Raw genomic sequence first — 22,911 nt, 5'->3', positions numbered from 1 at the left:
CTGCCTATTCTGCTCCCCACTCTTTCTGGTGAATCCTCTCAATTCCCCACACCTCTGGCCTGTACCCCAGTTCTTGAATGCATAGTCTTTAAAAAAAATAAGAACTGGGATGTAGGCCAGAGGTGCGGCGGGTGAGAGGATTCACCAGAGAGTAGGGAGCAGAACAGGCGGATCTACTGAAATACACTGCTGAGGGGAGCAGCGGGGAGATAGGAGAGGTCTGCTGCACCGTGTGGGTCAGCTCCCTGGACGGCTGGGAATCTAACTCATGCTGCAGTGGCTGGTGATAACTTGATAGCACTGTCTTTAACCCCTGTGCCACCAGGAAGGCCCCCTAAATATCTTTTTTTTTTAAGATTTATTTGTTTATTTATACAAGCACTGGGTACAGTCAGAAGCACGGGAGGGTGAGAGAATTCACCAGAGCTAGAGCGGTGAGCAGAGCAGGCAGACTGACGAAATACACTGCTGAGGGGAGCAGCCGGCGGCAGGAGAGGTCTGCACGCCATGTGGGACCCTCGCCTTGAGGCCGGGGATCGAACCAGTGCTACAGAGGCTGCGGGCAGCTTAGCAACCCAGTGTTCAACCGCTGCGCCACCGGGGAGGCCCCTTAATATCTTTTTTAAAAAAAGATTTTATTTATGCAAGAGCTGGGGTACAGGCCTGAGGGGCTAGAGGATCAGAGGATTCACCAGAGACAGAACGGGCAGCAGAACAGGCAGACAGACCGAAAGCACTGTTGAGGGGAGCAGCGGGGGAGACAGGAGAGGTCTGCCATGCCATGTGGGTATCTCTCTGGCCAGCCGGGAATGGAACCCACACTGCAGAGACTGCGGACAGCTTCATAGCGCTGCACCATCAGGGAGGCCCCCTTAATATCCCTTAATGGTCCCTGTCAACTTAAGAATAAAATCCAGAGTTCCAATCAACTTTAAGTCAAACATCTGATGACGTCTGCCCTGCCTGAGCCACCTCTCCTCTGCCTGCTTGTCCCTGAGACACCACACTGTGACCAGGTGTTTCCATGTCTGCCTCCCTAGACAAACTTGAGTTCCTCGAGGACAGGATTCAGGTCTGTGTCATACTAGTAACCACAGGGCCTCACCTGGAGGCCACTAGCACTGCTGTCAGATTCTTCAGGCAAGTCCCAGTCACCAGAATCCCTTCCCAGCTTAAAATGCTGCCTCATTTTTTACTCAAGTCAGGTTATTCAGCATCGCTACCTCTCTTTGAATTCAGGAACCCATGCCTCCTGGGTCCCTTTTGTTTCTCTTCTCCCAGGATAACCCACTTCCCTACTCCCTCAGGGAGGTTCAGATTTCTGCCCTATTTGGCCAAGAAATTTTCTTAACTAAGATTCTTACCAGATTCAAGTTCTAACTTTTAAAAGGTCCATTGGGGTTTGTCCAGAACTGCAGTGACACCTCAGAATCACATGGAAACAGCAGGTGACACTTCTGTTTACTACCAAAAATCTTGGATCTTTCAGAAGCCCTGCAAAATTTTCCAGCATAAAATATGGCTCCCCACTGAAGAGTTCCAGAAACTTCTGTGTAAAGTTCATGAGCATTGTCTCCATCTGCCATCAAGGGGGTTCAGTTTGCTTTAGAACTTTGCTCTAACAACAATTTCAAGGCACCTCAGGGTTCCATTTCCTCTCTTAAAGTGGGATTGGTGAAGGACCTCCTTGGTGGCCAAGGGTTTGAGTCTCAACGCTATCACCACTAAGGTATGAGTTCAATCCCCCACCAGGGAGCTGACCCACATGGCTCAGCAGACCTCTCCTGTCTCACCCACTGCTCCCCTTAACAGCGTATTTCAGTAGATATGCCTGTTCTGTTCCCCACTCTGTCTCTGGTGAATCCTTTCTCCTCCCCACCTCTGGCCTACACTCCAGTTCTTCTACACAAAAATAAAATCTATTTAAAAAAAGGGGGGGGGTTGGTGAAATGTCATTAGGCAGTAAAAGTCTTAAAATCAGAGAATAAATGTTTTAACTTATCTTTGTAACTCTTAGCCTAGTGACCAGTCTAGGGCTCAGGGCATAGGACCCAAGGCTGCCCCTGCAGACAGAGGCAGGTCCTGGGCAGCACAGCCAATACCTGCTGACAGAGTGAGAGAGCGAGTGAGTGAATGAGCCCCATCTGCTTTCCCAGAGAGCTGAAATGAACAGTGACATAATGTTTATTAAAGCATTTTGAAAACTATCAAATATTTTACTAACTTAAAGAATTCTATTAAATTTTGTGTAAAAGAAGTAACAAAGTTCGGAATCAAGTAAACCTCATTCAAATTCTTGGTCTTGGGCCTCCCCGGTGGCGCAGTGGTTGAGCACTGGGTTGCGAGGCTGCCCGCAGCCTCTGCAGCGCCAATTTGATCCCCGGCCACCGGGTGAGGGTCCCACATGGCGCACAGACGCAGACCTCTCCTGCCACCCGTTGCTCCCCTCTGCTCCCCTCAGCAGTTTATTTCATCAGTCTGCCTGTCTGTTACCTGCTCTGGCTCTGGTGAATCCTCTCATCCTCCCGCACTTCTGACTGTGCCCAGTGCTTGTATGGATAAATAAATCTTTAAAAACAAAAAACAAAACAAAAAACAAATTCTTGGTCTTGTGCCCTTGGGCTAATGACTTCACATCTCTGAGCTTCAGTTTCTTCACCTGTAATCACGCTGACGTGATTTTGTGGACAGATGTGGAAATGCCCCATGCGGGATACCAGTCTTGCGTCAGTTACCATCTGTAAAACCACAACTGATTTTATCTTGTACATCAGATAGTTTCATCTAAACATTTCAACAGTGACCAATCTTGAAAATGATAGTTTTTCTCAAAGGTCATTTATTAGAAAATACAATTCAGAGAAAGGAGAACAAGGATGTCTGGGAAGTGAGTATGGCACAGACCTCTTTAAATCAGGGCACTGAGAATAAAGAGCTCCGGGCAAAAAGCCATTAATGTGTCTGTGGTCCATTTATCTGAGAAGCACCACCTCTGCTCCCAGCTGCCAGCTGCTGCCCACAGGGGCCTGTGTCATCCTTGGCAATTCTAATATAAAAGAAAACTTGAAACTTCCTTACTGCCCTGTGGCTTCAACAGACTGAGCGTCGTTCTCCGGCTATGGAATGAGTCAGCATAAGAGGCTTTCTGGGCCTTGTGGGGAGGACACTTCACAGAATACCCGTGTTTCACTCCCTTGCCCAGTCAGGGCACGTCCAGCCAATCTGGTTTAAAAGTTACTATCAAATTCCTAGTCTCTCCCTCTTTTTTCAAGGAAGACAACCCTTTGGAGAAAAGCACAAGAGGGAATGAGGGAGTTTCAAGTCCATCTGGTAAGGAATGAAGAGTGTGAGGAGTCGAGAGAGGCTGGTCTCTCTTCCCAGCGCTGCACCAGGGGTGACTCTGATCTAGCCTCCTCACAGGCAAAGAAAGCCAAAATCACTGGGAAAAACAATCATTTGATGGGACCCCCCCACCCCCATGCCATTCTTCCTTCAGGTTAGGGTATCCCTTTGGCTCCACAGTAAAAAGGTTTGTGGCCCCATGAAATGAAAGAAATTCTTACAGAAAGTGTGACAGACATGGAGTTTGGGAGGGAAGCAGCACAAAAGGAAGCAGTAGCATAGGCGGTGGGGGGGGGGAGCATCCTGGGAAGTTCCCAGCATGGTCGCCCAAGGCCCCTTCCCCAGGCCAAGATGCCTTTGGGTGACAGGAACTCTAGGCCAAGGCAACATTTTATCCCACCAGAGAAAAGTGAAGAGAGAGACCAATAGAGGAGCACCCCAGCATATTCATAGGGCCCAGGTGGCCCCCAAAGGGCCAAGAGAACAAAAGGTAGAAGAGGGTATTCAGGGTGAGTCCTAGCAAAGCAGAAGAGAGAAGAAACACGCCCCCCAGGAAGAGCGTGGGTCCCTGAATACGGGTCCTTCGCAGAACCGCACAGGAAGGGGGCCCTTCCTTACACACATAGGTATCACGTCGCTCTCCTTTGGAGGCAAAATCTGAGAGGCCCTGCAGCACAGGCCTCAGTCCAGCACCAGGTCCTCCCTGCCCCTCCCCACCGCCCTCAGAGAGGGAGGGCTCGGAGGACCCACTGGGCCCCTCCGTAAATAATTCCTATAGATAGAAAAAAAAAAAAAAAGACAAAAAAACAAACACACACACACCCCTAGGGAAAAGTCCAATAAGAACCTTCATCATACAAAAAAGTCCAAATAGTCTTCCTCTTTTGCCTTCTGAGGCATATGTAAGTCCCTTCTCACAAGGCTTCCTGTCCAGTTAGGACAACATTACTATTTCATTTTTTAAAAATAAAAATAAAGATGTCCACCCACCCTCCCCCCCAGTGCTCCTTCATACGGTCCATCCCACACACCCCAAACCAGGTATTGCTCCCTTGACACAAGGTAAACTTAAAACTTTGCTGTAACCTCACAGCCTCCAAGGGCCACTCAGCACAATCAACCCAAATTCAGTCTGCAGGGGGAAGGGGCGGACAGCGGGAGCAGCTCCACTCCCCCTGCTTCTATCACGGAGGCTCACCCATCGGACAGACAGTGGGAGGCCCACCAAGGGCCCTGCCCTTCAGAAGGAAAGGACGAGTCAAGCAGGGGAAAGCGGATCCCCCGGCTCCACCCAGCCTGGGGTCCCTGGCTGGGGCTCCACGGGGCTCACAGAGTCTCATGACTTCGAGACCCCAGCTCAAACCAGCCGGTCTTCTCCTGGGCCAGGTCCAGCTCTCGCAGTCGGATGTGCACCTCCCCAAGAAGAATGTTCTCCCAGAATCCTTGCTCACTCAGCACGCTCAGCTGTAGCTCCCGCTGCTCCAGGTCTCCCTTAGGGATCCCATCATATACCAGCTGCCAGCACAGCACCGGAAAGAGAGGAGACAAGTGGTGAGGGGAAGCACAAGGACTCCGAAGGGGCAGATAGGGAGGAAGTGACGCTTAAGTCTGGCGACTTGATCTGACTGAGGCCAAGCCCACTTCATCTGCCTGACTTGACAGAGTCTAAGGGAATCCTGAAGGCACATGGAACCCAGAGAGGCTTTAAGGAACTCTGTTCTTCACTCAGAGTTCAAGCAGGTCATGGTTTTTTATTGGGGCCACTCCTTGTTATCTGCACAGGGTAAGCAGGCCCTCCCTTCCCATGGGCCAGGGAGGCCCCAGCTCAGCTAAAGATTCCTACTCTAAGGTTCAGCAAACTTTTCACATAAAGAGCCAGACAGTGATTATTTCAGGCCTGGGAGACCCATTATGTCACTGCTACTTGGCCCTGTTGCTGGAACAAGCAGCAGCCACAGACGATACCTAAGCGAGGATGTACAGGCACGTGACACTAAGACTTAGGGCAACAGGCCAACCCTGCCCACCCAGCACCTTGCCACATACCATCTCATTGTATGTGGGGTTGCAGGTTTTCCGGGCCACTTTGGTTTTCTTCTTAGTGGTTTTCTGAGGGTCTGGAAGGAGGTAAATCTTCACATAAGGGTCAGGATCATTCCCATCCTGGAGCAGTTGCTACAAAGGGAATGAAACCCCCCCCAAAAAAGATGAAATTTCTTCTCTGTGTCTCTTTCTCGCCATTCCTGTGATCACACCTTGACCAGACTCTCATGGCATTTGCCTGATTTCCTGTCATGCACACCTAATTGATTTGCCTGATACAAATATCTACCATGCCATTAGGCATCTTGCTAAAACATCAGGTTGCCAATTATATCCTGTCTAAACTTCTGACCAGAATGCCAAGGGTATGAACAGCATGTCCCCAGGCATCTCCTTGCTAGGACCCAAGTCATTGTCTATTTTGTCATCTGAGCCAAGTAACCCCTCAGAGGTAAGAAATGACTCAGAGAGATAAAGTTGCTTGTTCAAGATCAGTCAATTAGCGATCACCTAGCCAGATCCTTTTAAAACTTAAGTCATGCCTCTGGCTCAAACCCCCTCAGGTTCCTGTTCTCACTCAGTCCTGACTGGGCACCATTCTGCCCTTCCAACCTCATCATCCACACCTCTCCTCTTTGCTACATGAGCTTCAGCCACTGGCCCCTTGCAGTTCCTGACATACCCCACACTGGCTCTGATTCAGGGCTCCCCCCATCTGGAACAATCCTCTTTCAGATGGACCTGAAAGAGGTTCCTCCTTCCATCTCTGCTTAAATACCTCCTCATCCACCAGGGCTTCCCCGACCTGTGCCACCATCATATTCCCCACCCCACCCCATCCAGCATTAGTCCTCACTAGAATATTTACTGCTATCTGACATGCCACATATTTACTTATCTCAGTGGTCTATCTGCCTCTTTTTACTAGAATGGTAAAAAGAGGGGGGTGATTTTGATTTGTTTTTCCTTGTACCCAGAGATAATGTATTGGTTCTGGCACATAGTAGGCACTTGATGAACATTTGTTGAATGAATGAATGAATGAGTGATGCCGAGAGTAAGACATAAGCTCTCTGATTCCAAAGCTCATGTTCCATTCTGCCAACTACCCATGCCCCAATCCAGCACTTGGCAGGTATTTAATGAAAGTTCCCTGCCACTCACTTTATTCTTAAAACCAAATGAAAAATTTAGTAATTACACACTAGCCTTACTATGCTCAAAGGATGTCATGTGGCTGCCTTATCTATCTAACCAGGTAATAAGCCCCTTGGGTCTCTCCTTATAATAATCACCACAATTATCATAGTAATAATACTAGGGATTGGGCCTCCCTGGTGGCCCAGGAGTTAAGTCTCAGCGCTATCACCCCCATGGCCTGAGTTCGATCCCCCACCTGGGAGCTAATTCATAGGACGCAGCAGACTTCTCCTGTTTCGCCCAGTGCTCCCCTCAGCAATGTATTTCAGTCAGTGCACCTGTTCTGCTCCCCACTCTGTCTCTGGTGAATCCTCTCACACATACATCCCCCATACCTCTGGCCTACACCCCAGTTCTATGCAAAAAAAAAAAAAACCCAAAAACCACTTAACTTAGATTAAGTGTTCAATATACACTACGCCATTTAACCCCCATGACGACCCACTGGGGCGGGTATAACATCCTCCTCATGTTAACAAAGGTTAATGCCAAAGCCAAAGGCCACAGGTGGGAAGAAACTGTATGTGGAATTGCTTGGCGGCCCCAATGTGTGGGGGCAGCACCACTGGTGGAGAGCCTGCATGGGGTGCTCACGGGACAGGAGCAGAGGCCCGGCTGTCAGAGCAGCGCTGGAGGAAGATGAAGGATCACAGGTGGCTGCGCACACACTTACCAAGCCCCGAATGTGCATCACCATGATGAAGAGCTTGTTGTTTTTGTAGGAGATGGACAGCTTCACCTCCCCTCCCACCTTCCCTACGGGCCGGGCCCAGGTGCCATCTGTGGGGACAAAGGAAATCAAGGAAGGTTGCGAGGCCAGCCCTGTCCCATCTGGTACCAGGCGGTTTCTATCTTGCTCTGCCTCCCGCCCCCAACAGTATCTCCAAGTCTGGTTCCTGACACTCCATGGGGAGTCTGCATAAGACATGTCTGTGAGCGTGGTTCAGACTTGGGTTGGGTCTGGCCAGTTGGAGTGTGTAGCCACCAGCTAAATATCAAGTTCCTGGGGGACCTGAGCAAAGGCCATGGAGCCCACAGGCTACGTGGGATGCCAGCCAGGCCCACAGACCAGTAAGGCAAGAGAACAGAGATAAGAGAAATTACCCTTGGAACGGTTCAGAGTGACAGCTCCCAGGGAATGGCAGGCAAGAGAAGCAGAGAAGGCATCATACCTGAGGACTTGGGGGCTGGGCTGGTGCCTGCAGCCTTTTCATCCCGGGGCAGCGGGTGGAAGAAGGTGTACACCAAATCACACTGGAATGGAAGCAAAAAGCAGGTCATTCTTCAATGAAAAAAGAAAAGGGAGTATTCCAGACTAAAGACACTTATACAAATAGTCATCAAATATAATAAGCAGGGCCTCCCCTGGTGGCGCAGCAGTTGAGCGCTGGGCTACGAAGCTGCCTGCAGCCTCTGCAGCGCTGGTTCGATCCCCAGCCACTGGCGAGGATCCCACATGGTGCGACAGACCTCTCCTGTCTTGCCTGCTGCTCCCCTCAGCAGTGTATTTCGTCACTCTGCCTGTTCTGTACCCCACTCTGGCTCTGGTGTATTCCCTCACCCTCTCGCGCTTCTGACTGTACCCAGTGCTTGTACAAATAAATAAATCTTAAAAAAAAAAATATATATACACACACACACACACACACACACACACACACACACACACATACATAAAATAAGCAGCTCTTGTTTGGATCATGGCTCAAAAAAGTATGGGAGGGCCTTCCTAGCGGCGCAAGGGGTTAAGATGCAACCTATGAAGCTATCCACAGCTACTGCAGCATGAGTTCGATCCCCGGCCAGGGAGCTACCCACATGGCACAGCAGACCTCTCCTGACACTCCTGCTGCTCCCCTCAGCAGTGTATTTCAGTAGATCCGCCTGTTCTGTTCCCTACTCTTTCTCTGGTGAATCCTCTCACCTGCCCCCACACCTCTGGCATGTACCCCAGTTCTTGTATGCATAAATAAATAAATCTATTTAAAAAAAAAAGCAGTCTGCTCTTTTCAACCCCCCTCTCCCTTCACATACAGGGAAAAGCTTGAGCCAGCCTTGGGCAAATACCAGGGCAAATACCAGGTATCCTCTGTCATCAGGGAAATCAAAACTAAAGACGTGTGCAGACACCCAGCCCAATGTTCCCATAGAAAATATGGACATAAGCAAAGTATCTTTCAAGAGGCAAATGGCTAAGGAGCTTATGAAATTGCAAGTTGAGGTATAGTTTGGTACAGACATTTAAAGCTATGCTTACTATTAAAATCTTGGCGAAAAAACCCCAGAATATAGAATTATATTTAAACTACAACCACCATAAAACTGTGGATGTCACATTGGCATATGGAAAAACAAAAGGAATGTGAAGATGGGGTCAGGGCCTCTCTGTGGGGCAAGGGGTTGAGCACAGCACTGTGAGGCTCTCCACAGCCTCTGCAGTATGAGTTTGATCCCTGGCCAGCCAGGGAGCAACCCACATGGTGCAGCAGACCTCTCCTGACTTGCCCGCTGCTCCCCTCACCAGTGTATTTCAGTCAATCTGCCTGTTCTTCTTCCCACTTTGGCTCTGGTGAATCCTTTCACCCCCCACACCTCTGGCCTGTACCGCAGTTCTTGTATGCATAAATAAATCTTTAAAAAAAAAGATGGGGTCAGATGGTTAGTTGGGGTGATGGGACTCCAGAGACAATGTTTTTATGCTCTTGTAATAGCAAATTATAAGGCTATTTGGTTAAAGAGAAAAAACCCTAGTGTAGATATTCTCAACCTGCTCATAAAACTCCTTTTTCTCAAGAATGCCCTCCCTTCCTCGGGCAGGACACAGCTCTGGGGTCAGGTCTCTTGCTCGCTGTGTCCCCTCCTGTCGCATTGACTTTATAGGACTTGTGAGGCTGCACTGCCACCCACCCTCTTCTGCAATGGGACACTCCCAGGGGACAGGTGTCCTCTGGGGTTGCCTTGGCTCTGGCCCCTACCCTCTACTGGCCCCCACCCCAACAGCCAGGAACAGGGTGTGCCCACCCACCTCGGCCACCTCGGGGGCGGCATGGATCAAGTGCCAGATGTAGCCGTTCAGCTCTTCCCTTCGCCGCTCAGCCACTGCCTCTCCCCGAGAGCGGCCGATCACGAAGCGACTGGGGAAGCTACAGGTAGGTGGGGCGTGGGGAGGGTGGGGTGCAACAGAAAGAAAACTCAGACACAACAGGCTTCTGCCACATTTCACTTGCATTTTCACTGACCCACACTTCTCCCCAGTAAGGCGAGTGAGCAGAGATAAGAGACCCTCACCCAGCCCCATTCCTCCTACAGCTCCCCAGGTGGGTACTGAGTGCCCAGTGCTGGCACCTCACACCCCAAGTTCCAAGGACCAACAGTTGGGCCAAGTCCTAGAGGTCCCCAGAAGTGCCTCAGGGGCTTTGGAGCCCCAGTTTTCCTCATCAAGGGAAAAGTTCACTTAAAAACCATTTTTAAAACTTTGTGATAAAGTTCACATAATACTTCCCATTCCTAAGTGGTGTCTAGACATTTACTGTGGGCTTCCTCCACCACCACCTGAGCATGCTGCTCATCCTGCAAAACTCCCCAGCCCTGGCCCAGCCCTGCCAGCCAGCATTTACTTTTTGTCTTTATGAATTAACTGCTGCAGGTACTTCATGTAAGTGGGATGTCTCACGATATTGCACTTGGCATAATACTCTCAAAGCTCACCCATGTTGTAGCACGTGCCAGAATTCCTCCTTTTTAAGACTTACTATCCCATCCTACTTATATACCACCTTTTATCTATTTGAAAAATACTAGGAACTTTGAAGCATCTTTGAATTCAGTGAACTCCTAGTTTGCTCTCCTTCAAACAGGTGGCCAACCTTAAGGGCAGGTTGGTGAAACCTCGGAGCAGAACAAAACATGGCCAGCAGGGGGCACTAGTTACCAAACTCAGCATCAGGCCAAGAGAAGCAGGTGAGTCTTTACTTCAAAAGGGTGGCTTCCATCCCTGCCATCATGCCCCCAGCCCCGGCTGTCTACCTCGACCCCTCTCCCTTCACCCTCTCTCTGTGCAGAGTGAAGGGGCAGCTACCTGGGCAAGAGGGAAGCAGGGAAGAGCAGCCGCAGCTTGCTGTGGAACTCCTGAAACTCCTCAAAGGTCCGCTGGATGTACGTGGCCTCATGCATGTTCTCCCGCATCACCTTCACCACATAAATCTGCAAAAGTCCAACCAGGGCTTACGGGAGACCTGCCCAACCCTCTGCACCCAACGAGGGGGCAGGTAAGGGACAGAAGGCAGGGGCGGGAGTTTACTTTCCAGAAGGAAAAGGGCAAAGGGCTTTGGGTGGAGACAGGAGACAGCACACATGTGGGAATCTGAAAGCAATTATCCTGGGTCTGGAGTGCAAGGGAGGGCCAGAGTGGAGAACACACTTACATAGCCCTTGTTGGGGTGGAAGACCTTCTCATGGCGACAGAGAAAGACGTCACAGATGCGGCCAGAGCTCTTGAGGGTGTGTGTTCGGGGGGCAAAAGAAAGGGTTATTCGGTCGTCGGAGCCCGTGAACTTCATCTGAGCCAGGTTATGGATGAAAAAATTGAGCTTTGTGGCTACGCTGCCCAGGCTGGACTCGATCAACCTGTTGGTGCAGAGAACAGGGGAAAGGATATGACCTGGACCAGGTCCCTGCGGCCTTGACCAGGCAATCCACAGCCACGGGCCCTGGCGGCTCAGGTCATGCGTGTCATCTCCTCATAAAGTGGGTGAGAACTACCCACATGTGGCTTACTCATAGGGCTCCTGGGGCTCTCCCCTAGCTACCCTCTTGACCTACAGGCAGTTAAACCAAGGCAGGAAGCAATCAGGGATTCCACTGCAGGATCACCACATAAATGTCCAAATATTGCTGTCAAACTTTGACAGCTTTGAATTTCAAAGCTCAGTACAAAGGAACTTTACCAATTACTGTTCAGTCTAGAGACTGCAGTTCAAAAGGACAGATTCTGTGTTAGAGAAAATTTAGATACGTTTCAAAAATAGTGCATAAGAGAAAGGAAACATTGCCTAGGTGAACAGAACCGTAAAAATTAGTCTACAGTATTTCCTTGCTTTCACACACAGTTTGCCCAAAATAGTGAAAATGAAGCCCTGGAATTTCATGATTGATAAGGGGGAAAGTGCTGATGCAGAGAATTAAAAACGGTTAAAAATCCAATTGATACACTGCCCCATAGATAACGTATAATTTTTCATGCATTGACCAAGACCTTTTTAGAGAGTGAGAGTTGGGCTGCAATGCCTCTATATACAAAGGTAAGCACCAAGTGAGTCATAGCAGTGATTTACCTAAGGCTGAGGCAAAGCTGGGACAACAGACCACTTTCAACTCCAGGCTCTGCCCTCTGGGCGAAGCCTTTCCCCTGCTCCCCTACCCTGCTCCTCCCAAGCAGGCAGCCTGGAAATTATGCCCCGGGGGTTTGGGAGCCGCACAGGTGCAGGGTGTTACCTAGTGAAGAAGGTGGTAGCATTGGCCTCTGTGTCCTGAGGTCTCAGGGCATCGTACACATACTTGAGGTCCTCCAGGTCTGAGAGCTCAGGAATCCCGCAGGACAACATCTGGAGGAGAGCAAAGGAGAAAGGTCACCTGGAACCACCAGGAATTCTTGTTTCTTTCTGCCATAAGGCGAGATTTTCTATAGTGAGACACCCTGGTCCTCCCGGGGGTGGTAGACAGAGCTGTGGGCAGTGGCTGGAGGGATGGGGGGCTGGAGCAGCTGGCAGACACCGTTGTCCCCGCTGTCTGGGCCCTGCCTGTATCTCGGGCTCAGAGAATTGCCTCTCCAGGAACCCTTGAAAGACATGGGAGTCTTAGAGATGGTGCCAGATGACAGGAGGAGGGAGCAGAAAGGGACGGAGCGCCTCACCAGGCCCAGGAGGTTGAGGAAGAGGTGGGTGTGCTTGCGAATGAGGTTGTAGGCTTGGCAGCAAAGGTCAACAAAATCATGGAAGCGGCTGGAAGGCTTGTCACCCCCGTTGATGACATACGCCATATCCGAGGTGAAGACAAAGGGGGCACGGTCCCTGGGCCGAGGGGAACACACAGGGAGAAAGTCAGCGTGGAGGAGGGGCCCACCTGGGGGCTGCATCAGGGATCCTTCCCCTCTTCCCTCATCACTGTGCGAACCAGGTCAGGGGGTGCTCCCTAGCATCTTGCTTTTCTTTCCTACCTTCATCTTACAGACCCCCAGAGACATCCTCGCCGGGCCCCTCTGGGAGCCAGCAGTCCTTTCCCTCACACGTCTGTGTTCCTTCTTGCTGCAGTGTGGGCGCCTTCCCTTTGCTCAGTCCTCATTAGGCAGGTAGAACAGCCTGTCCCCATCTTCTCCTGCCCGTCCCCACGAGGACGTGACCTATGGCCAGCCTGGGGCCCATGCTCCGTAGCGCAACCCCTGCCGTCACGGGTTGTGTTTCGGCTCTGACCCGCTTTGCTGACCGCGGGGCCCTCACACATCTGGCTTCAGGAGACTACTTACCTCTTGATGTTGCCAAACATCTGGGCGTGGCCCAGGAAGCGGCCAAAATCGATGTGGAACATGTGGCCCGTGGTCTTCAGCATGATGTTGTCGTTGTGTCGGTCACAGATGCCCAGGACATACGTAGCCACGCAGCAGCCCGCGCAGGAGTAGATGAAGTTCTCCACGGCCTGAGGAGGGAAGTCCGAGGGGAGGGAGGACGTCAGCTGCCTGGAGCCCGCAGGGGCCACAGTTGCGCCAAACTCAGCGACCTCTCTGTGAGCCCCTCACACCTGCCTGCCCGGCCTCAGTCACCCCTCAGGTGATCCCACTGTAACTGGGTGGTCCCCAGGAAAAGGGGAAGTTCCAGGTTCCCTGCCCTACCCAAGGGAGGGTGGAGCAGAGCAGGGAGGAAAGAAGCTGGAGAGGAGACAAGAGAAGGAAGGAAGCAGGATGGGGAGCCAGAAGGAGACCTGGAGGAGGCACATGGAGCAGAGACATGTGAAGAAGCTGCTCTTGCTTCTTGGTCCTGGACTGGTTGAAACAGATGTGGGTGAGAGACCTGTGGGGAGGTTCACAATGGCAGCTTTTATCTTGGTTTTGATGTTGCTTTTTTCCTCCCAGACTTGTCTGTTTCTGGCCCTTTTCTATGGGTCCCCACCAGAAGATACTTTAGGCTTTTGGGCCTTGCTTTGGGCCAATCCTGTTTGGCTGGAGTTTTAGCCACGAGGAGATGGGTGACTTTGGGTGCTAGATTTGGAAACTATACTCTTTATCTTTTCTGTATTGCACACTAATTATATTAAAGTTCCTTTCCATTAAAGGTCTTATATGTTTTGTCTTGATGCAGCAGATAGCAGAACCTATTTAGAGCAGGCAGGTTTGGGGGTTCCGGGGTGGCCCTCTCCCAGCCCTGTAACACCTGCACATGGACAGGTCTCTGGTCTCTTATGGGGTAGAAAGAGATGAAGGTGTGTCAGAAAATCTCCACCCCTTTGTCTAAAATTCACCCCCCCACCTCTATGCCTCTCTTTCCCCGCCAGGGGAGATGTCTGAGAGGGACAGAGGCACCCAACCTTGACCAGCCTAGACTAGGGAACCAGCCTCTTCAGGGTCCCTTCCCAGCCCTGCTCAGGATCCCTCCATTCTCCCTCAGCCCCAGTACAAGATCCCTGGGGCCCTTGGTACCCACTACATGCTAATCTCCTTCCAGTTCCTTCACTCCAAAGAAGAGTGGAGGCAGCTTAACACGTCTCAGGGTGTTTTACACTCAGAAATAGACATCTCTTGCTGGCAAAAGCATTAGAGGTATTTTGAGTTTAAAGCAGGAGGGGAGGGGCCAGGGCTTGATCCCCCTCACTGTAGCATCTGCTCCCTCATCTGTCTTTCCAGGAAGTAAAAGTACAAGGAATGATGACTGGACGCCTGTCCTCTAAATCTTCGTGAGGTTGGTGGATTTCAGCGGGGGCAGCGGTGGTCGGAGCCAACCGGGAAGGATCAAAATGGGGAGCGGGAGAAAGTGTCCCAGATAATATGGACTGGCCTCCCTCTGCAAGTTCCCCCAATCTTCAAGGGCCTTTCTAGAGTCCCAACCACCTTTGGACTCCTCCCCTACTGAGCCCGTTCAGCCCCCGACCCAAGAAGCACTCAGCGCTTCCCCCTCCACTGCCCCAGGGCCAGGGGGTTCCTCTCCCAGCAGCTCTTGCCTGTCTCACAAGGCATTTTTCAAGCAATTTGTCCATCTCTTCTAGGTTGTTGAATTTGTTCGCATATAAGTGTTCATAATCTCTGATTATTCTTTTGATTTCTACTGAGTCTGTTGTGATTTCTCCTCTTTCATTTATAATCCTATTTATACCAGGCAGGTTTCAAAACTTTTCAAAACTCTGTGTGAGAGTTTTGAAAACTCACAGAGTTTTGAAACTTTTTTTTGAAACTCTTTCAAAGCTCACACAGAAACCCCCCAAACTTGTCAGATTAAAGCAGACGGCGAATCCATAGGAAACAAAGAACAGAAGTTTGTAAAGAAATCAGTGACTACACCAAGTGGAAGAAAAAAACTCTTTCTATGGAAGGGAAGTAAATGAACGAGAAGAAACCTCTGGGTTAGAAGAATGAGTCTGGACCTTCATCGCACCCCCTTTCTTCCTGTCAGTCTTTCTACCTGGAATATAAGCATCCTATTTGGACTCAGCACGGCAGGATGCCTGTGGCTAATGACTCAACACTCATCACCTGCATTATGTGGGGTGTTAGCTGCTAACTGGCAGGGGGTCTTTCTATCTATGGGACGCTCTCCTGATTGAAGGGGTTTCACTTGTTGGAGGATGAGGTACCCTCTTTGCTGAGTAAGTGGTCAAGAGACTTTAGACTAGCATTATTCTATCAGAAAGACTAGAAGAGGGGCTCCCTGGTAGCCTAGGAGTTAAGTCTCAGTGCTGTCACCACTGTGGCCTGAGTTCAATCCCTGGCCAGGGAACGGACACACAGGGATTCCCTTTGCCTAGAAAGCCATTTCTTCCCTCCCCATCTCTTTAAATCTACCCCCACCATGTGGTAAACTTCTGGGTCCACTTTTGGAAAGGAGTAAATGCTGAGTCTCTCATCCCTCCTCCCCACCATGTGCTCTTGATGCTAGCATGTGTTTTTCAGGCATTAAGCAGCACCGCATGGAGGCAGTGTGCTTGGTACTGGAGTTGTTGGTGCTCCAGCAGCACGCTTGGTACTGGCTTACTTCCTGCCAAGAGAATAAGGAGTGAGAATAAAAATGTGGGAGTCTATGCAAGAATACATACACAGAGACTCTAACTCTGTGGCTTAATCCTTAATACATCAGTTGTTCAAAGATGGCTTCTCGGCTCTTCTAGTCTTTCTTTTTTTTTTTTTTTTAAGATTTTGTCTTTAAAGACAAAGAGAGCTGGGGTACATACAAGAGCTGGGGTACAGGCCAGAGGTGTGGGGGGTGAGAGGATTCATCAGAGACAGAGCGGGGAACAGAACAACAGACTGACTGAAATACACTGCTGAGGGGAGCAGCAGGCAAGTCAGGAGAGGTCTGTTGTTGTACCATGTGGGTTGCTCCCTGGCCAGGAATTGAACTCATGCCCCAGTGGCTGGTGATAGCTTGATAGCACTGAGACCCCTACACCACCAGAAGGCCCTGTTTGTTTTTTGTTGTTTCTTTATTTTCTTCTTGTTGGACTTATCTTTAGGACTTAGAACAAAGGCGTGATTGAGCAAGTTTGCACTTAATTTAAAAGGGCTCTGAAATCAAGCAGAGGATGGCTATGGGAGGAGAGATATCAGTGGTTAGAGGTCACACAGCAAAGAGCTGCGGAAGTGGAAGGAGAAGAAAAGATATTTGAAAAGATATTTGAGAAGAATCTAGAGGGTTTGCAGAGATGAGGCAGGAAGAAGCAGCAAGGAGACTCACAGCTGTGTCTTGGGTGACTTATTCACCGATAGGAAAGACAAAAAGCAGGTTTCAAGAGGACCAGTGGAGATAGACACTTCGTTTTGCCTATACTGAGCGTGAAGTGTGGGTAAAAGGTAAGTGGAGATGTCCAGGAAGCAGGTGGCTCAAGGCAGGGGAGAGGGGGAGGCTTTGGAAGGCAAGTGCATGTGGGTGTTACTTAAAGTAGTAAGAGGGGATGAGCTGGCACAAGAAATGCAAAGAGAGCACAGCAGGTCAGGAATTAAGCCCTGGGGAATGCAAACATTTTAAGGCCATTTAAGATCATCTAATTATATGTTCACTAAACAATATTCTGATTATAATTTGGCTGTTCTGGTAGGTTTTCCCTCAAGGATACAATGTATTGATCAATATAAATTAGTATTTGGATCCCCCTAGGAAGTTAAATTATATAAACCAGCATTCTGGATTATAATAAGTCTCTTGTGAGTTTGGTTATTGTGACTTGTTCCCTCCCCTAAACTGAATTAACGCAGAGACTAGACTGGGAAAGCTGTGGACCAGCCATGGACCACAGCAGGCCACCAAGGTCCTACCACTCAGTAAATCTCCACCTGAGGACAGGCCAGGCCTCTTTTTTTTTTTTTTTTTTTAAATGTGGTTTTTTTTTTTAAGATTTATTTATTTATTTATACAAGCACTGGGTACAGTCAGAAGCACGGGAGGGTGAGAGAATTCACCAGAGCCAGAGCGGGGAGCAGAGCAGGCAGAAGGACCGAAGTACACTGCTGAGGGGAGCAGCGGACGGCAGAAGAGGTCTGCGCGCCATGTGGGACCCTCCTCTGGTGGCCGGGGAGCAGCCGGGGATTGAACCGGCACTGCAAAGGCTGCGGGCAGCTTCGCAACCCAGCGCTCAACCGCTCAGGCCAGGCCTCTTCTCTGCCATCTCTGCCTCTTATCTAGCCTCAGCCCTGGCTTCCTTTTACAGCAACATAAACCAGCTGCATACCAGGAACAAACCAGTGACCTGATTCAAACCTATAAAAAGAAGGATTGGATTTTCATCATCTCAACCAACTCTTATTTTCCTAAGTATCACTGAGTCCCACTGAGAGCAAGAGAAACTGAACAGGACCCGTGCCTAGGAGACACAGGCAGCTGCTCAGATGCTGTCCCCTCCTTGCACAACTCCACCTGCCAGGGGAACCCACTCTTGGTTTCCTAGTTTGATAACAACTTTCTCAGCCTGCTCACAACAGCTATTTGCCTGGCCCGGAGACATCTGGAGGCACCAGCGACCAGGACAGAGTGCCATGTGCCTCCCCGAAGCTAAGTTGTCTTCCCTGCGCACGTTCAGGCCTTGTGCTAACACAGCCATGTGCCCAGCCACCCTCCACCGCAGCCTTGCCCCCACCCCCTCCTACCTTCTCATACTCATTCTCCCCAGGGTTGTGCTTCTGCAGCCAGTCGGCCAAGGGCCGATCCTTGAAGGAGCCCGTCACCCCATGCTCCACCTGGATCTTCCGCAGAGTCTCGGCGTTGGGGATCATCTCCACCATCCCTGCAAGAGGAGGTACAGGGGTCACTTTCCAGACCAGAGAGAAGGGTCTGTCAGTGGGGGACTACAAGAGTTTTGCAGCATGCTTCCCTATAAATTAAGCTCTAGGGCATTTGGACAAAGTCTGAGAATGCAGTAAAGGACAGTGATGGAAGGGAAGGTCATTCCACGGGTCTCGGATTGGCTCTCTGGGATCCCCAATTTGCAGCTGTTGCTCCTTTTTTGGTTTTTAACTTTCCTATGGGAATTGTCAAATACATATAAAGAATAAAGAGACCAGTATCACAAATTCATACATAATCATCACCCAATTCCAAAAATTACCAACATTTTGCTGATCTTCTTTCATCAGTGTCACTCAATTAACCCCATGGGAATATGTTAAAGCAAATTCCAGACATGTCATTTCATTTATAAATAGTCCAAGTATAGCTAACATAGACACCACCATGACATTATCACATCCAAAAAATTAACGACTAGTTTGAATCCAACCTGATCTGATCCAACCTAGCCTCTATCCAAAATCACCCCCAATTGTCTCAAAAAAATCTTTTTACAGCTGGCTTATCTGAATCAGGATCCAAAGTTACCACGGTTCATTTGGCTGTTATGTCCCCAAGTCTGACTGATTTTAGAACCATATCTCTTCCTGCCTTCTTTATTCACGCTTTTCCACAGCTTCGAATAGAATGACCTTGCCCTTGTCATTTTCCCGGAGAAGCAAACTATTTGTGCTGGGGAAGGGGTCAGAAGGTAGAAGGCAAAGGGCCCCCTTCCCACCAGCTGCCTATTCGCAGCCCTGCCCACTCCCAGCTGACCTTTCCCGCGGCCGGTGGAGAAGCAGCGGAAAATGACCATGCGCATGTCCAGCCCCTCCTGCACCCAGATCTTGCTCATGATGCGAATCATCTGCAGGGTCAGCATGTCCTGGCGCAGGTCATCCCCGCACTGGATGGAGGAGGAAAGGGACAGAGCTCATGTCCCCTGCTGTCCCCTGGCTCCCAGATTCCCCAGGCAAGCAACCTCGACCCCAACTGTAGTGAACAGTCCTCCCCTCTCTGACCTGCTGGCTCAGCTCCACTCGGTCAAATCACTGCAGACATACTAGCAACCTGCACATTTTGCCCATGCACTGTTCCGGCTCTTCCCTCTACCCACATTCCCTCTGAATTGAGCTCAGGTTCCTCTTTTTCATAAAGATGCCCCTGCTGACCATCAAGCCTTTTTAAAACTTGCATTTGGAACTTATACACTCTAAATATGTAAGTTACTACCAATAAGACATGTAAGTGCATTTCATCCCCAAAGAGATTACATGGTCTGGAACAACCATTTACTTCTCAGAATCAGGAATGGATCATTTAGAAAGGCCTCAGAGCTCATCTAGTCCACCCTGCACCTTGTAGGTTAACTTCCTTCTCAACATCATTCAGCCTCTACTTGAATACCCCTAGGGACAGGCAGGTCGCCACCTCACCCACTCCATTTTGGGACAATCTTGCCTCCCCAGCACTCCCATGTATTGAGTTCTCGAGGCCTTCCTATCCCTCCAACTCCAGTTCCTACCCTCTGGGGCATGCCGAATTACTGTTTCCTTGTCCTGATAGCAGGGAATAATGGGAAGAGAATACCCAGGGGCCGCTTCTGCCACCCCGGGCTCCCTCCAGCCCTTCCTTTCTCTTGAGGGAAGTGACCTCACCTTGAAGATGACTCGGATGTTCTCACCCAGGGGATCCACATTTTGGAAGGAGAGCTTGAGGGGGACTGCATTAGAGTTGAAGTAAGAGCAGTCCTGCCATGGAGAGAGAGCAGTTATGAGGGCAGAGTCCATCCCTTGGGTCACACTGCTGCCCATCCACCTGCTCACTGTTTCTTCCAGATGTCTCTGGGAGGAGAAGCCCACATTCCTTTTCCTCTCCATACAGCCCTCATCCAGGTCAGTTTGTTACAGCCTCAGCTGGTGGCTCATCCCAGCTGCGTTCATTCTGCATGCAACTTACTAGTTCCAGTAAATCACATCCACTGACATCGCACTTTTCCCTCTGTCAAATGGGGCTCACACAGTGCAGAGCATGGAATGTAGTAACTAGCAAGGAACACGTAGAATGGCGCTGGGCACAGAGAGAGCTCCGAAATGACAGCTTCACCAGCCACACTGCAACCCCAGCATCAGACACCATCCCTGCCCAGCCTGACCCTTCCGCCTGGCACAGCTGTCAGGCCAAAGCCTGACATGCGAGGATTAAGAAGAGGTCCTAAATCTGCCTTTCCTCCTCCTGTCTCTCAACATTGGGTCTGTGACAACCTGTCCTCCACTGAGTCCTCCCCGTTCCGAGAGCCCAGGCCCAACAGACACTCACCCTGGGCACAATGCCCTTTACCAGCAGACTGGGGCTGAGCGGCAGGCGACAGGAGCCATTGAGGGTAAAGAACTGCCTCACCTCATCCAAGCCAGTGCGCAGTATCCCCTAAAGGGGAGGAGGAGAGAAGAGGTGAGGCAGGAGGCCCAGAAACACACCTCAGAACAGGCCTCTCCTGGTGTGGGTGCCCAATAGAAGCTAAGAATATGGGCAGTCTGCAGGTGACTGTGAGGCAGGAAGTCCAAACACCTCCGGGGCCAGGAGGGTGACAGCAGCACCATGCGGGCTATGGGCCATGGTGAGTAGAAAGGCAGCCCGTCTCCAGGGGAGGAGCAGCTCAGACAGTTGCTAAGAGGAGCCAGCAACTGGACATTCAAGTCTCTGGAGTTGTAAATGTTAGCATCCAGGAGCACTGCTGCAAGACACAGGCCCTTTGTGTGGGCAGCTTCACATGCCCTGGGGAGGGGGGGGGGGGGGGCGGTAGCGGCAACCCTGAGCCATCACTCACCATACCCATTTTCAGCTGGGTGCTCTTGGGCAGTGAACAACTTATACAGCCAGACTTAGGCTTTAAGGCCAGCAGTTCAATAAAACTGTTAGTACTCTGGAGCCTCCCTGGTGTTGCTGGCCGTTGAGCCCAGCACTATGAAGCTGTCCGCAGCCTCTGCAGTGCTAGTTCAATCCCCACCGGCTGAGGAGCAACCCACATGGCAAGCAGACCTCTCCTGTCTCTCCCACTGCTCCCCTCAGCAGTGTATTTCGGTCAGTCTGCCTGTTCTATTCCCTACTCTGTCTCTGGTGAATCCTCTCACCCTCCTGCACATCTGGCTCCAGTTCTTGTATAAATAAAATAAAAATAAATCTTTTAAAAAAAAAATGTTAGTACTCTGCAGGTCAAACAAACCCAGCCACTGTATCCAGTTTGCAGGCTGTCAGTATATAGCCTGGGGGTTAGAGACAGAATCCTCTTCCAGCCTCTAAATCAGGTAGTCAAGTCCTTCTTGCTGGTATGCCTGAGAAGTCGAAAACTGGCTGCAGAAGCCCAGGACCGGAAGTGGGGAGCGTGTGCGCCCTTCTTACCTGCCGGGCAGATGGCGCGGCCTCCCGGACATGCTGGGCCAGCTTGGCCAGGGTGTTGACGAGCCAGCACTGGCGGTTGAACTCCTCCCTCAGCCCCTTGCCACAGCAGCACAGCAAGGCCGCCAGCAGGTACTGGTAGCGCATGCTGAACTGAGAGTCCTTGAGGCCATCTTTCAGCAACCTGCGAGGCAAAGGAGTGGGGAATCCTGCGCTCAGGGAACTGCAGGCCAGGTTTTACGTCAGAGGACGGGCAGGCCCAGCTCCAACTCCCTGGAAAACCCACCCAGGTTGGAAAAGGAGACACTGTGTGCAGACTTATGCAGAGGCCCATCGTATCCAGGTGGGCCCGTCTCAGGAGAGCATATTTCTGCTATGTAGGGGTGAGGAGCGGGCCTCCCCCTTTAGCCTGTACTACCCCGAGGAGGATGCTCCAGCCCAAGACCACATGGGAGTCAGCAACATAACCTAGGTCAGAGCCCCGCCCTGCGTGTCCCCAGGGAAGGCCATGTCCCCTCTGTCCTGCTGCAGGTTTACCAGAAGAAGTAGTGCGTTACTCTCAGGTCAGACACAGCTCGTTTCAGAAGGAAGCGCACCAAGGGGCTGTCGAGGTAGCACTCGTATTTCAGGGCCTATAGGAGAGAGAGGCCTTGCAGGCTGCCTGTAGCCTGCACCCACCACTGTCCCAGCTCGCGGTGCTGGGGGCGGAGTGCAGACTGACTGGGCTGCATGGGATTGGGCTCCCAGAACTGGAGTGAGGCCACCATGCCCACCTGCACAAGCTGGGGCAAGTAGTCTAGCAGCTCCGCATCCGAGAGCGAGTCGATCCACTTGACGGCCATCCGACGCACCTCCTGGTCCGGGAAACTACAAATGGAAGCCAGCACTATGATCACCCAGCCTCCTCCGCAGCACGGGAGTGAGCAAGCATCCCCCACCTGGGCCCCAGGATCACGGTGGAGAGCGGCCATTGCTTTCAGAACCTGCCAAGCATTCCACGAGACAGCCCTGGCCCACAGTCAGAGCCTGCTTGGACCATGGAAGCCACACTCATCAACTGGGTGAGTTGAAGATCTCTTCTTTGACTCTTCCTGGGCCCAAATTTCCCACCATCAAAGCATCCTCGTGAGAGTTAAAGCACTATTGCCTCCTTTCATGCAAAGCTTGCCAGGTGCGTGATGGAGGGGTGTGGGGCTTTACATAAGACTGAACACCTTGGCAGAAGGCGCTGAGCAGAGATTAGCAAAACTGATGTCTCAAAGAGGCGGAACATATGGATCGGGTACATTTTAATTACTGAGAGTGGCAAGAATCTGAGAATATTGGGTACCATCTGGGAAAGACAGCCCAGGGGTCTGAGAGGTGTTCTCAGCACCTTGCATCCCAGAGAAGCCTTCAGAGGAAAAAAGGAAGA

General features: G+C 50.8%; 1 protein-coding gene across 5 annotated transcripts in view; it reads right to left on the bottom strand.

The window, feature by feature from the left end:
- Positions 1-2,807: 2,807 nt before the first annotated feature.
- PIK3C2B (phosphatidylinositol-4-phosphate 3-kinase catalytic subunit type 2 beta) overlaps positions 2,808-22,911 on the bottom strand; it is a 65,348-nt gene continuing 45,244 nt past the window's right edge. For 4 of the 5 annotated variants that reach the window (XM_037498052.2, XM_037498050.2, XM_054689982.1 and 1 more), the window contains 17 exons: positions 22,271-22,364; positions 22,035-22,129; positions 21,501-21,681; positions 20,421-20,528; positions 19,760-19,852; positions 18,879-19,008; positions 17,924-18,060; positions 13,106-13,275; positions 12,497-12,653; positions 12,079-12,188; positions 11,010-11,211; positions 10,664-10,788; positions 9,611-9,728; positions 7,758-7,839; positions 7,259-7,365; positions 5,389-5,517; positions 2,808-4,857 (listed from right to left, as the gene is read on the bottom strand). In XM_037498052.2, coding sequence (XP_037353949.1) covers positions 4,669-4,857; positions 5,389-5,517; positions 7,259-7,365; positions 7,758-7,839; positions 9,611-9,728; positions 10,664-10,788; positions 11,010-11,211; positions 12,079-12,188; positions 12,497-12,653; positions 13,106-13,275; positions 17,924-18,060; positions 18,879-19,008; positions 19,760-19,852; positions 20,421-20,528; positions 21,501-21,681; positions 22,035-22,129; positions 22,271-22,364 — 2,227 coding nt within the window. In that variant the 3' untranslated portion in view covers positions 2,808-4,668. The remainder of the gene's footprint in view (positions 4,858-5,388; positions 5,518-7,258; positions 7,366-7,757; positions 7,840-9,610; positions 9,729-10,663; positions 10,789-11,009; positions 11,212-12,078; positions 12,189-12,496; positions 12,654-13,105; positions 13,276-17,923; positions 18,061-18,878; positions 19,009-19,759; positions 19,853-20,420; positions 20,529-21,500; positions 21,682-22,034; positions 22,130-22,270; positions 22,365-22,911) is intronic. The other variant, XM_054689983.1, reaches the window with a different exon arrangement.

The sequence above is a fragment of the Talpa occidentalis genome, unplaced genomic scaffold, assembly GCF_014898055.3.
Source record: "Talpa occidentalis isolate TD23 unplaced genomic scaffold, MPIMG_talOcc4v2.1 talOcc4.8, whole genome shotgun sequence".
NCBI lineage: Eukaryota > Metazoa > Chordata > Mammalia > Eulipotyphla > Talpidae > Talpa > Talpa occidentalis.
Note: the sequence above shows the minus strand (reverse complement) of the source record. Positions and strands in the feature narration are given on the sequence as shown.